Genomic DNA, 12,362 nt, shown 5'->3' on the forward strand with positions numbered 1-12,362 from the left:
GAGCCACACAGAGACGGGAAGAGACGTCCACGGCTCAGGTGGGACAACCAGTTCAGGAGAGACTCTACAAATCTAGGCTTTATGGAAGACTTAAGACGTAGCGCTGCCCATCATCCTGGATAGACCCTCCCTTATGGCCACACACGGCAGTGGCGGCATCATGCTGAGGGATGCTTCCCTCCAGCAGAGACAGAGAAGCTGATGAGTTACTGGGAAGATGGATGGAGGCTACATGGGGGGGAGGAAAACCTGCTAGAAGCTACTTGAGACTGGGACCGAGCAGGAAAACGGCTCTAAAACAACCGGATCTACGGTTTAGATCAGAGTGTTAACGTGTCAGGACGACGCCGACTCAAAGCCGACTGAGAATCTGTGTTAAGACCTGAAAACTGATGCTCACAAACTGAGCTGGGGGCTGATTATCGAAGAGGAAAGGGTATGAATGTCATTTTTCCTGCACTTTAATATCACACACTAGTTCTGTTGGTGGTTAAAATCCCAACAAAACACTGAAGTCTGCAGCTGTGATAAGAGAAAAAGCTCAAAGGGGGGTGTAAACTTCTGCAAATCACTAATTGGCCCGACGAAGGTTTGATTTGTGCATCGACTAAGACGTCGGTCTAGTCGAGCCCGTTTTTGTGAGACTGCTTCTCCAACTTGTCCGTCTGACCCACCAAACCGGCCATCTTTGCCTCAGTGAGACGTTTCCAGAATTAAGGGAGCGCACAGGGAGGGGGGAGGGTGGGGGGGAGAGAGAAAAGTGTTTTTCTTTGCTTCTTTCTTCTGCTTTCAGGCCCATTATTGTTGCCTTTTAAGTGCCCGGCGTCCTGGAGTCGAGCGCTCCACCGTACAACGTTCAAATAGCTGAAGAAGGAGCCCAGACCCTTCTCATCGACGACGACGACGACAAACACTCACAAAAACACACAGCGCAAAATAAAAGAAGAAGAAGAAGAAGAAGAAGCTTGAACTAGAGCTAATTAAAGTGAGAAACTACCACAGTATTCAGATGTCTTCTTTTTACAAACCTAACCCCAGAACAGAAAAAAAGAAAAAGAAAAGATGACCACCATACACAAAAACAAAACAACACTAACAATTATCAGGTCGGACTAACAGAGATATCCTTGATAAAAAAAAAAAAAAAAGGAGCACAGCCCACAGCAAAGAAGACGCTGGGATGGAAACCATTAAGACAATACTGGATATTCAGGCATCCCAATTAACACTCGTTTCCCCCAGAAGGGGGGTTATTGTAAAGGGGAGGGTGGTTTTCAATCTGTGTGAGCAAAGACACCCCCCGCTTAGTGCTGAGCACTGCAGGAAAAGGCACTGGAGTGGGGCTGTTGCAAGCCGTAAAAAAGTAATATACATTCAGAGCTCACAGGTTATCTTGGGAATAAATACACAAAATGCACTTGTAGAAAAATAAAATGTAAAAAAGCATGCCCCCCCCCCACCCCTTACTTCTCCTCTTTGTTTTTGGGGAAAATGAGTATGGCTACTTTAAAACACCCCCCCAACCTCGACCCAACCCCACCTAGAAGGCAAATTCAGGAGCGATCCTCCACTTTCAGCCCTTTCATACACGCAAAACGGAGGGAATAAGGGGGGGGAAGGAAAGTGGGAGACCTTTAGGGGATTTTTTTTTTTTTTTGGGAGGGGGGGTGGTCTGTCTGTGGGGAGGTCAAGGCTCGGCTTTCAGTAGGAAAGCAGAGCAACTCAACAAAACATGTTTTCAAATGTAGACAGCAGGAGGACCAGAGCGGCGGGGTCCTTCTCAACCACAAGCCCTCCATGCAGCGTTTATAAGCACTGAAAACACAGAACAGCTCATTATGACACAGCTTTTAAACTTTTAAATCAACATCAATTCTTTATAACTTGGACTCTGACTTTTTTTTAAACCCTTTTAAAAAATGGTCTTCAGCAGCATTTCTGCAGGATGCTTAAACACTAATAAAGTGGGTCAAGGGGACAAACACCAAAACCTGAAAGATCTTTGTTGGTTTTAAAGCAAAAGCTGATTTATTAGTTTTTGACTGCTCATCAGTTAGAGCCAATTAAGGGAAAATAAAATAAAAAAAACGGAGCCTACTGATCTCCAACAAACACTTTGACTACTTCTAACAAAGCGCCTTAAGATCCAATTCATTAGTTTTTTGGACTGTTGGATAAGGACAACACTGGAGATGCCCTGATCAGGTCAGTTTAAAATAGATTCCAACATTTTCTTTTATTCTAAGGACAAAAACAGATAGAAAAGGAATAATATCCAGCAGGTTCTGTTTTAATTCAACAGAAAATGACGGATGTCCACAACTATCCGTCCCTCGCCGTTACCAGATTTTTATTTAACTCAAAAAAGGTATCCACTGCAGGTGGATCTGTTTATAGACCGGAAATGCTGCGACTTCCTAAATAAATTACGATTTATACCCGAATAATAGATGTGTCAGCTTCGCTTTTAACAAATAAACCTTTAACCGGTGCAAATGTTTGGGTACTTGGTGGAAAAACTATTGTAAGAAGCAGCCAAGGTCCAAAGAAAGGACAGAAGGCTTTAAAGAAAGCTGGAGCTACAACACAAAGCAATAACAGCATATATACCTCTTATAAATTCATTTTTTAGAATTAATAAATGACAAAGGATGAAAGATTATCTGATTAAACTCGAGCTGAATTTAAATATGTTGCAAAAAATAGCCTAGGTGTCAGTGTTACGATCAGATAGCCTTTTTCTTCGGTGCAGCACTCGGTTACGTTTAAATAGTCCAAAAGTGGCCTTAATATCGCATGTTTATAAACATGAAGTAGCATTTTTCAAATTAAAACCAGATGAGCAAAAACTGTGCTACATTCTTTTATCATCCTGTAGCCTTTTCTGTAGCCATAAACAGCTAAAGGCGTACAAGACAACCATCTATTAGCTCTGTAGCAAAAGGGATATATAACAAAAGAAAAAAAAAAAAAAAAAAGGGTTGTTTTTAACTTTAAAATCTTAACAAATGAGAAGCTTATAAAGGTGATGCACATCGTTTGTTTTTGCCATCGTTTAAAAGTAAGCTGAATTGTGTTTTAAAAGCATTTTCAGTGCTCATAAACTGGGAGGGGGGGGGTTAGTAGGGCAAAGTGTGCTTGTTGGCGAGTTATTGGCGGGAGAAAAGCAACCGGCTGTTTGTGCTCAAGTTTCATAAACAAAGAGAAGTCGGCGACCACAAAGACAGCGAGTCCTCCTAAACCTCAGAAGTCTGACACGGACCCACAAAACGGCGTTCACACGCAACTCAGGAGTGTGTTTGAAGAGAAACGAGCTCCAGCTGACGACTGGGGGGGGGGGGGGGGTGGAGTGTTGTTCGGCTAAGTTAGGAGTGTGCATGAGGAGAAGAAGAAGAAGAAGAGGATGAAGAGGAGGAGGAGGGGAAGCATTAGGTTTGCAAAGGCGGGAGCAGTGTAAGTGCAGGAGGGCTAAGGAAAAAGGGGCGGGGCATTGGGGGGAAGGGGGGGGGGGGGGGCGAATTCCACAGCTCGGCACAGATTCGAAGTGTGTGTAGTGAAAATCCTGACCAGACGGAGGTCAGACGCTCCGGTGTTTTCCTCACACACCACCTCCCCCTCCTCCTCCTCCTCCTCTTCCTCCTCCTGCTGCTGCTGCTTCCTCCCCAGTTGTGTGCTTGCAACTGTTCCTGTGTTTCTGTTTCGTGGTGTGGTTGTTCGATGCTTCAGTCAGGCTCGTGAGAAGGCTGCGACAGACGCCTCTGCTCGGCTCTCCTTCCGCAAAGAGCAGGCGTAATGGCGAGGCTACCTCCACGCGCCGGCCTCCTCCTCCCCCCCCCCTGCTTCCTGTCACGTGGCCGTCGCCTCCAGGTAGCTCTGTAGTTTGCGGACGGTGGACTCGTCCAGTGAAAAGAGGTCAAAGTCAAAGGTGGTGTTTGTCACGTTGAAGTGGCCGGTCTCCTCGATCAGGTTGACGATCTGGAGAACAAAAGACGGTTACTAGCAAACCAAAGTACAGCAGGTTTGCTAAGGTGTTCAAGGTTGTCGTATTCTTTTTGTGGTATTTTAATCGGGATTCAAAGGCGACAGACCAACACAAAGGAGGGCGTAATTGTGAAGTGGAAGGAAAAAAATATGTTTGTTTTTTTACAACAGAAATTAGTGGTTCATTAATTTGTATTCAGCTTCCCTGAGACAATACTCTACGAGTCTTTTGGAGTTTGCCCATGTACTTAAACATTTGTCCATTATTATTATTTTTATTCTTTTTTGGGGAAACTGCTCCGGATCAGTCATCTTCTGATCAGACATGTTCAACCCATGCCACAGATTCCCAGTTTGATTTAGGTCTGGACTTATAGCCCCTTTTAATTTTAAGTATGTCCAATTTCCCCAGGTCCACACTTTCCTGGATTAAAGACGACTAGTGGGACCACTGAGCTATATAATACACTGGAGTGCTGATTTTGCCAAAAAACTGAAGTCACTGGCCGCCATCTTGCTACTCCCTACTCTCACAGAATCCCATATGATTTGGTTGCAACAACAAGCAGTTTTCTGGCCGTGTGAAAACGTTTCACAGGTAATTCTACAGTCAGTGGATGTACTAACACTATCAACTACTAGGAAATTATGTGCTGAAATATTTTACACGTTATTCATATTATTTATATATATATATATATATATATATATATATATATATATATATATATATATATATATATATATATATATATATATATATAAATAAAATGCAAAATATTTCAGCACATGACTTTCTCAGTACTTGATAGTTTTAGAACATAACATAAAAGTACATGGCATTTGACGTTTTAAAAGTTTTAAGCCCCCCCTGAACATGCGAAAATCCTCATTATTCGATGTTGTAGCGCACATATTCTCTAGTTACTGGAGGATAATAGGGAGTACTAATATGGTGGCTGGTGGCTTCAAAGCGACTCGTTCTAACAGCGGGCGATTAGTACTCCAGTGTATTATATAGCTCAGTGAGTGGGACCCCTTTCTTGTGTTGACTTCTGATCACCTGCCATACTTAAGATCTATGCATTCTTTTCTACTTTATACGAGATTCACTTTTAGGCGTAGTTTGTTCTGTGATCAAGAACGGCCCAAAGGAAGGGGACAAAAGCCAGGTGTGTGTGTCCACCATCTTGATTTGTGAACAAATGGAAGGACACGGGCTTTACTTGTTTGACCTTTGGTTTCTCATTACCGCCACCCGCTGGACTGGAGGTGTATTGCGGTTTTCTTCACACTTTCCCCCATGCATCACTAACCTGATTAACTTAATGTTCTGCAGCCTTTCAGAACAGAGGAAACAATGCAGAGAAATTACCCAGGATTCCTTTTATCCGGGTAAAAAACTAAGTTTCAATGTATTTGAATCCTTGGTGGTAAAGAGTGCGATTCACATGAATAAGATTTGATCTAACCCACTCTCTTGTAGCTCTGGCTGTATGTTTGGTGTTGCCCTGCTGGAAGGTGAACCTATGCTCCGTGCTCAGCTCTTTTGCAGCCTCTAAAAGGTTTTCACCCATTACTGGTCTGCATTTAGCTCCATCCGTGTTCCTGTGGCTCTGACCAGTTTCGCTTTCCATGCTGAAATGATCCCCACAGCATGATGCCACCACCGCCACGTTCCCCACAGAAACAGTGTGTTCAGATTAGAGATCAATGTGAGTTTTACAGCAAACATGCTTTTATTATGCAAAGCCTCTCCTCTTGCTACTCTTCCATAAAAGGGAAGATTTGTAGCGTACGCAACTAACGGTTGCCAGTGGAGCTCTGCTCCTCCAGAGGGCTTCTTCTCTAATTATTGCTCTTCTTAAGATGGACAGCAATATATTGGGAGGTTTGCAGTCATCCCATAACAAATCCCTTTTCAGATGAGGGATTTTCAACGCTTGGCAGCTTGTTCCCACTGATTTTCTTTAGGCATATCTGAACAAAGAGGGTTGATCTGTAAAAACAGACAAACATGTATTCCTAATCTTTTATGTGCCAATAATTCACTGCTTTGTGTTGGTCTGCCTCATGAAATCACAAAATACATTTAAGTGTGTGGCTCTGACACAGACGCTGAAATGTTTTCATGTAATGGTGATAAAAGTTGCAGAGTAAGGCCGGCGCGCACACACCTGTTGCAGTACATTACGCTCCCTTAATGCCATAAGTCGGCGGTGCAGGTCCACCAGTTCCTCCGTGTAGGCCTGCAGCATTCATGAGGGAAACAGGAGAGGTCAGCAAATGACAGAAAAACTCACAGAAAGAAGTGTTAGTTTGGAAGAACGATTCTCTGAGACTCTCTTTTAGGGATGCACGATATATCGGCATCAGCGTGGGATGAAGAAAACTGGGCCGATATTAACAACCGATGATTATTTCCATTTAGTTGCCCTTTGTAGCTATGTTCACTGCAAAAAGGAAACTCAAAGTGAGTAAAATTTTCTTGAAATTTGTGTATTTTTCCTTGATTTGAGCAGGTAAATAAGACTATTTGCCAATGATTGAGATTTTCGCACTTAAAATAGGAACATCATCATCATCATAACATCATCTTATTTCAAGTGCAGGATGTCTAATTATCTTATTTTAGGGGTAAAAATACTCATCCCATTGGCAAATAGTCTTATTTAGCTGTTCAAATCAAGGAAAAATACACTCATTTCAAGAAAATTGTACTTACTTTTAGTTCCCTTTTTGCAGTGTTGACCAGCATGAAAGAAAGTAGGAATGCATTGATATTAATATTGCAGTTACGTCCAAAACACAGGCACAAACTGTAAGAGTAATGAGGTATTCTGACTTTTTTTTTAAGTAGCTTCTGCTCCTTAAATCTTAGGGGAGGCGTTGCTAAATGACACTGAATGTTCTTGCACTTTCTTAGAGAGGAGATTAGGTGTATCCATAAAGGTATTTTGCCGCTAAGCCCGTTTTGATAAAACTTAAGCGATCTTTTTTTGTCTTTTAAACATGGTCCCCGAGTGGAAAATCTTTCCAAACGGGTGTTTCGCAGTTCCGTGCGTACATGCGAGCTGCATCTTTTCTCAAACGGAGACGTTGTAGCTCCATCTCTTTCTGTGACCGACAAGCGCGTCACTATCACCAGAAAACATGGCGCTGTTCGGTGTTATGCTCAGGGAAACATTGGCTATACTACGGTTTTTAGTAGCGTCTTCAGACTCTTTTCATGGAGCCCGCTCTAAGATCGCCCTGAACATGCAAAGACGTTTGTGTCTGATCCCCCCGCAATGTAGCTGTGTTTACGTCACATTATTTGTCTATGCATGCCCGCTGTTCTTGTCTTTTTTTTTTTTGCATGTTTGTGTAGCGGAGTCACAGCGCCACCTACTGGCCTGGCATACCACTGGACCGTGTTCAACCGTGCTGCATCCTCTCGTGTGGATGCAGATTTTCTCTTAATTATGAACATTATGACCATGTTCGTGTTCATGCGGACGGGGGAGTGCCAATATGCTTAAGTTTAGCTGAGACTACACAGGTCCTCCAGATTTTTCTTATTCTCCTTTTAGGGTTAGATCAGTGGTGTCCAAACATTTTGCACCGCAGGTCAAAATCTGTAAGTTTTTTCAGTGGCCATAATAAAAAAAAAATACTGTCAACTACTTCATTTTTTTACATGCAAACCAATAAATTTGTAATTTAGTATTTTTATGAAACGAAGTAGAAAAAAATGGGGATTTCAGACATTTGCCTTAATAGAGAAACTAAAAACATGTTGGATTCAATTTTGTTGGTCTAGAAAGTGATTTTAGTTTTTTTTCCCCTGGCAACAACAATGAGAACCTGTAGTTAAGACACGTTTATTGAACGGATGTGCCGGTGGGAGGGGGGGGGGGGGGGTGGAGGAGTCACTGGGTGTTTGTCACTCAGCTTAGTGAGAAATTAAACTAAATGCAAAAATTATAGTAGGTCTAAATTTTTCTAATGACAATCTCGTTCCATAAAAATTTCCCAGTGCATCAGCTCCATTTGCTGGAGGGATAAATTTGTATCCCTGTGCGGGGGCCGCATATGGCCGCACCCCTGGCTTAGACTAATATAATGTGTCGTGTTCAGAATCAGAAATGAAGATACTTATTGATTTATTATTGACTTGAACAATGTTTTTTATGTAGTTCTGGCCGATCGAGCAGAAAACCAAAGCAACTTTTAACCGTATGATGGTTCAGAAGATTCCGAGTCAGCCTTGCAATCAGAAGTCAACAGATGAAACTGTGGCGTTCAAAGATAAAACAGTCAAAAGGAAGATTATTTTTGCAGCACGAGTGCTGGAGTTTAAACATAAAAAGTTTGATTTACCCTTCCTACCTTGTCGTACCCCTTCTTCATCACCTTCTCCGAGCGAAAAGAGGAATCTGGACTTTTTCGGACCACCTGTGGCAAAGGATGGGAGGCAAAGCAGAAAGTGGAACTTTCCCTATGAGGCCGCTGGACAGGGGAAAAGAAAAACTAAAAACGGCAAAAGGTTTCACATGCTAGGTAATGCTAAAAGCTAATGCTACATGCTAACACTACGACAACGACGTTTGAGAGGAATAAGAAAATAAAAGAGCTAAGCTCCTGCATCTGCAACGGTGAAGCAGTAGACCCCTCGAACGGCAACATCTAATAATGTAGTTTTATTTTTTAATTAAAAAAACAATTAATATATTTAGCTATTAGCTAATTATTAGTAACTACTGCGGTACGAATAATCGCAGGAAAACGTTAGTCGCTGATGAACAACGAAGCAGTGGCACAAACCAGTGCCGCGTCCTTTCAGTATAAAATTATCCTCCATTTGTCCCTCAATAGTAAAATGTATTTGTATCCACAGTAAATTTATAGGCAAATAGAAGCTCACTAAAGATAAGGAATTATAATAAAAAAAAAAAACAAGAGTATGACTGAATCAAACGTACACACATCCATTAAAAGGATAGCGTTATCCTGTCCACCGTTTTACCAAAGAAGTCAAATGAAATATTTCTCTAAACAGGCACCGAATTATCCCCCATTAAGGAAGTTAAAATACCTTCATATTGTAATTTATATAATTTTTTTGCTACTAACAAAAATGGTGCCGCCGTATAGAGAATGGCATCGAGTATTTTTGTTAGTGTTGGTATAGAGTTTGAAATTTTAGTATTGTAACAATTCCAAAAGATGCAATATGAGACATTACAGCGATATAAAAACCTACACCTTTGGCATTGGTCTAAAGTAAACCTGATTGTATTTTTCAGTGCATTTCATAATACCGCAGTAAAACAGGCATAAAGCACACTTTTATAACCCTTGGATTTGAACATGTTTTAAGCGTGAGCAGCAACAGCTGAGAGGCATCAAATGAAGCCGACTATTAAACTCCCTGTTAGGGCGGCGATTAAAAAAAAAACAATAAAACATAATAAAACATAATAAAGCGGTCCGTCTACGACTGACTCACTTTGTTGTTGGACGAGCTGTGTTTCTGTGGGGGTGGGGCAGGGTCTCGACTGGGGCGGTGCGAGCCATCGCTGCTGTCGCTCTCGCTGTCCAGGCTGAGTCTGTCAGAGTCACAGGTCGAGGTCAGAGGTCATCCAAACAGACTAAAGGAACTCTCTCCTACTGCTCTGTCTGGCACCTCCAAGTGCCCCGTCTGCATCCGATAACGTGTGGATACTTTCAGCAGGCGGTCGAGTTAATCGGCTTGCTCAAGCAGCGTAAACAGCTCGGCTTAAATTATAATTTACGAATCGAAAAAACACTAAAAAGCACTGGGAATAAGATAGGTAACCTGTGTAAAATTTACATTCTGGATTAAAACTTAGATATTAAAAAATTATGTTGAGAAAAAGTCAAACTGACCGAGAGTCGCGGTTGGGGGGGTTGGTTTTAATGGGCGTTTCTTCTTCTGAGCTGCTGTCGTCGTCGTCAGACTCTTCTGACTGGATCTCCTCCACCATGGATCTCAGGGGGCCTGAGAAAGGAGCACAGAAACACGAATACAGCAGGTTTTTACCAACGCTCAAACCATCTGAACGGATTTAAACTAGTAGATCCGGCGAGCCAAACGGTTAACGTCTCTAGAAAATGCCGTTTAAATCTAGCCGCTTTGATCTCTCCGACTTATTCCAGCGCCACTCATGCTAGTTTGTCGCCATTCAATGAAAACTGTGAGCATGCAGATATTAAGAATCAAAACAAAAACAACAAAAACGTTGCCAAAAAAATCCTTTTATGAAACACAGGACTATTTTTTTTTTTTTTTAAACGGCTTTCCTTGCTGTTACAATCTCTGTACAATGAGAGCAGAGGGTAAACATTTCTTACTGGTTACAGTTTCCTGACATTTAGCTTTTCTGTGAAATTATACAGCAGGGGTACACAGTATTTTTGTTTCCTAACGCTACATTCAAACCCAATCACTCAGATCAGAGTTTACATCCAAATACATCAATTAGAGCACATGTGTCAAACTCAAGGCCCGCGGGCCGAATCCGGCCCGTCAACGCAATTTATCCGGCCTTCAATAGCTGAACAAATTCATATCATGCCATAAAGTTGAGGCATATATCCTTTTAAATTGTATAACATGGCTAAAACTGTGCTTCCTGTAGTGAATGCCTCCGCCCATCCTCACGACCTTCTACAGAAGCACCATAGAGAGCATTCTGACCAGCTGTCTCTCTGTGTGGTGTGGAGGCTGCAGTGCCGCCGACTGGAACAACGTGAGGAGAGTGGTGAGGACAGCAGAAGGGATCATCGGGGCTCCTCTTCCCTCCACAAAAGACATTTCATCTCAGCGCTGTGTGTCCCGAGCCCGTAACATCACCAGAGAGCCCTCACACCCCCACCATGGACTGTTCTCCCTACTGCCTTCTGGGAAGAGGTTCCGCAGCATTTGCTGCAGGTCCACCAGGTTTTGCAAAAGCTTTTTCCCTGTTGCCATCAGACTGTTGAACTGCTAGTACTGCTGAAGCCATTTCAATTGTTTACATAAATCGCTGCTGCATCTTTATCCTGAAACTTGCTGCAATTATCTGATTTTTTTCAAGCTGTATGCCAACGAAATTTTGTTCTGTACGCGCTTTATGCATACAAAATGACAAAGTTGTCTAAGTCTAAGTCTGAATGTTGATTTATTTATTTTTTAACTGTGTGGTAACAGCATCCTAATACTAGATGTCACGTTTCCAACAACACATTAAAACAACCCACAAATGTCCAGAAAGAGAAAAAAAATTATACAGAATGATGAGTTTAAAAGTGTAACTCAGCCCAATAGCAACTTTTTTTTGCAGATAAACTGTATAAACTGGGCCTAAGGGTGCTGCTTTTATGTTACTGTGCATTTGTTTTTTTTACCTGTGAACTAAAATTAAATCATGAAATTAAAAACCATCTATGCACGTACAATCGGCCCTTTTAATGACTTCCTGATGCCAAAATGGCCCAATATAGAAATGAGTTTGACACTTTGCCATCAGAGCCATTTTTTTCAGGGGTTTAAATGTGCCTTGAATGGTTTATATCATAAGATAAAAATATGTGCAGCCGATGTTCCGGGTGACGCCACGTTAGTTTTAAAATGTGATCACAGACAGAATCAATGGTTATACATGTATTCCTGAAAATGGAACCGTTCTGTTTTCACAACCAGAATCCTTTTCCTCTCTCCCGCTCGCTCTGAAGAGCCGAGACTATAACAATTCACTTAAAATTCACACATTTTATACATTTCCGAAAAACAGGGAGTGGCTTTACTTGGCGGTGAAACCATGAGCGCTGTGTAATGATGCCGATTTCAGCGCTTTTGTTTCATCCTAGACTTCTAATTGTGTTGAGTGGAAAATTCTCCCAACGGTGAAGCATAAAACACGCAACCAGAAACTCACCTTGCCCTTGTTTTTGTCCCGGCTCAAAGTCTGAATCTGAACTGGAGTCAGAACTGGAAGTAGAGTTTGAAGGACTGGAGCGAGCCGATTGCTGTGAGAAGAGAAATGACAAAACATGACAGGATAAATGAATAAAAAAACAACAATATAAAACTAATAAATGTAAAGTGAGTTAACATGTAGGATGTATTTCATGTGTGTTGGTTACAATAAAAATGGCACAAAAAAAAAAAAAGCCAAAATTCTACCAAAAAGACGACAGAAAAGTAAAGTGATGTCAGAAAAATTTAAGTTTATCAAGTTAATATTAAGTTAGGCCATTCTTGTTTTTTCCTGTGCATCTTTTCCCAAATTCTGTGAAAAGCATCTTCCAATGCAAAATGTTAAAAACATTCTAAAGTGAGAATAAATCTTGTTTTTTAAGAAAACTTTCAGAATACTATGCATTTTAAACCAGTT

General features: G+C 41.6%; 1 protein-coding gene across 2 annotated transcripts in view; it reads right to left on the reverse strand.

Moving 5' to 3' along the window:
* Nucleotides 1-3,809: 3,809 nt before the first annotated feature.
* mllt1a (MLLT1 super elongation complex subunit a) overlaps nucleotides 3,810-12,362 on the reverse strand; it is a 33,252-nt gene continuing 24,699 nt past the window's right edge. Inside the window, exons 7-12 of one of the 2 annotated variants that reach the window (XM_012881415.3) lie at nucleotides 11,904-11,994; nucleotides 9,874-9,985; nucleotides 9,473-9,572; nucleotides 8,353-8,418; nucleotides 6,159-6,230; nucleotides 3,810-3,975 (exon numbers count right to left, since the gene is read on the reverse strand). In XM_012881415.3, coding sequence (XP_012736869.2) covers nucleotides 3,847-3,975; nucleotides 6,159-6,230; nucleotides 8,353-8,418; nucleotides 9,473-9,572; nucleotides 9,874-9,985; nucleotides 11,904-11,994 — 570 coding nt within the window. In that variant the 3' untranslated portion in view covers nucleotides 3,810-3,846. Of the gene's footprint in view, nucleotides 3,976-6,158; nucleotides 6,231-8,343; nucleotides 8,419-9,472; nucleotides 9,573-9,873; nucleotides 9,986-11,903; nucleotides 11,995-12,362 lie in introns of both variants that reach the window. The other variant, XM_012881414.3, reaches the window with a different exon arrangement.

The sequence above is a fragment of the Fundulus heteroclitus genome, chromosome 9 (assembly GCF_011125445.2).
Source record: "Fundulus heteroclitus isolate FHET01 chromosome 9, MU-UCD_Fhet_4.1, whole genome shotgun sequence".
Taxonomy (NCBI): domain Eukaryota; kingdom Metazoa; phylum Chordata; class Actinopteri; order Cyprinodontiformes; family Fundulidae; genus Fundulus; species Fundulus heteroclitus.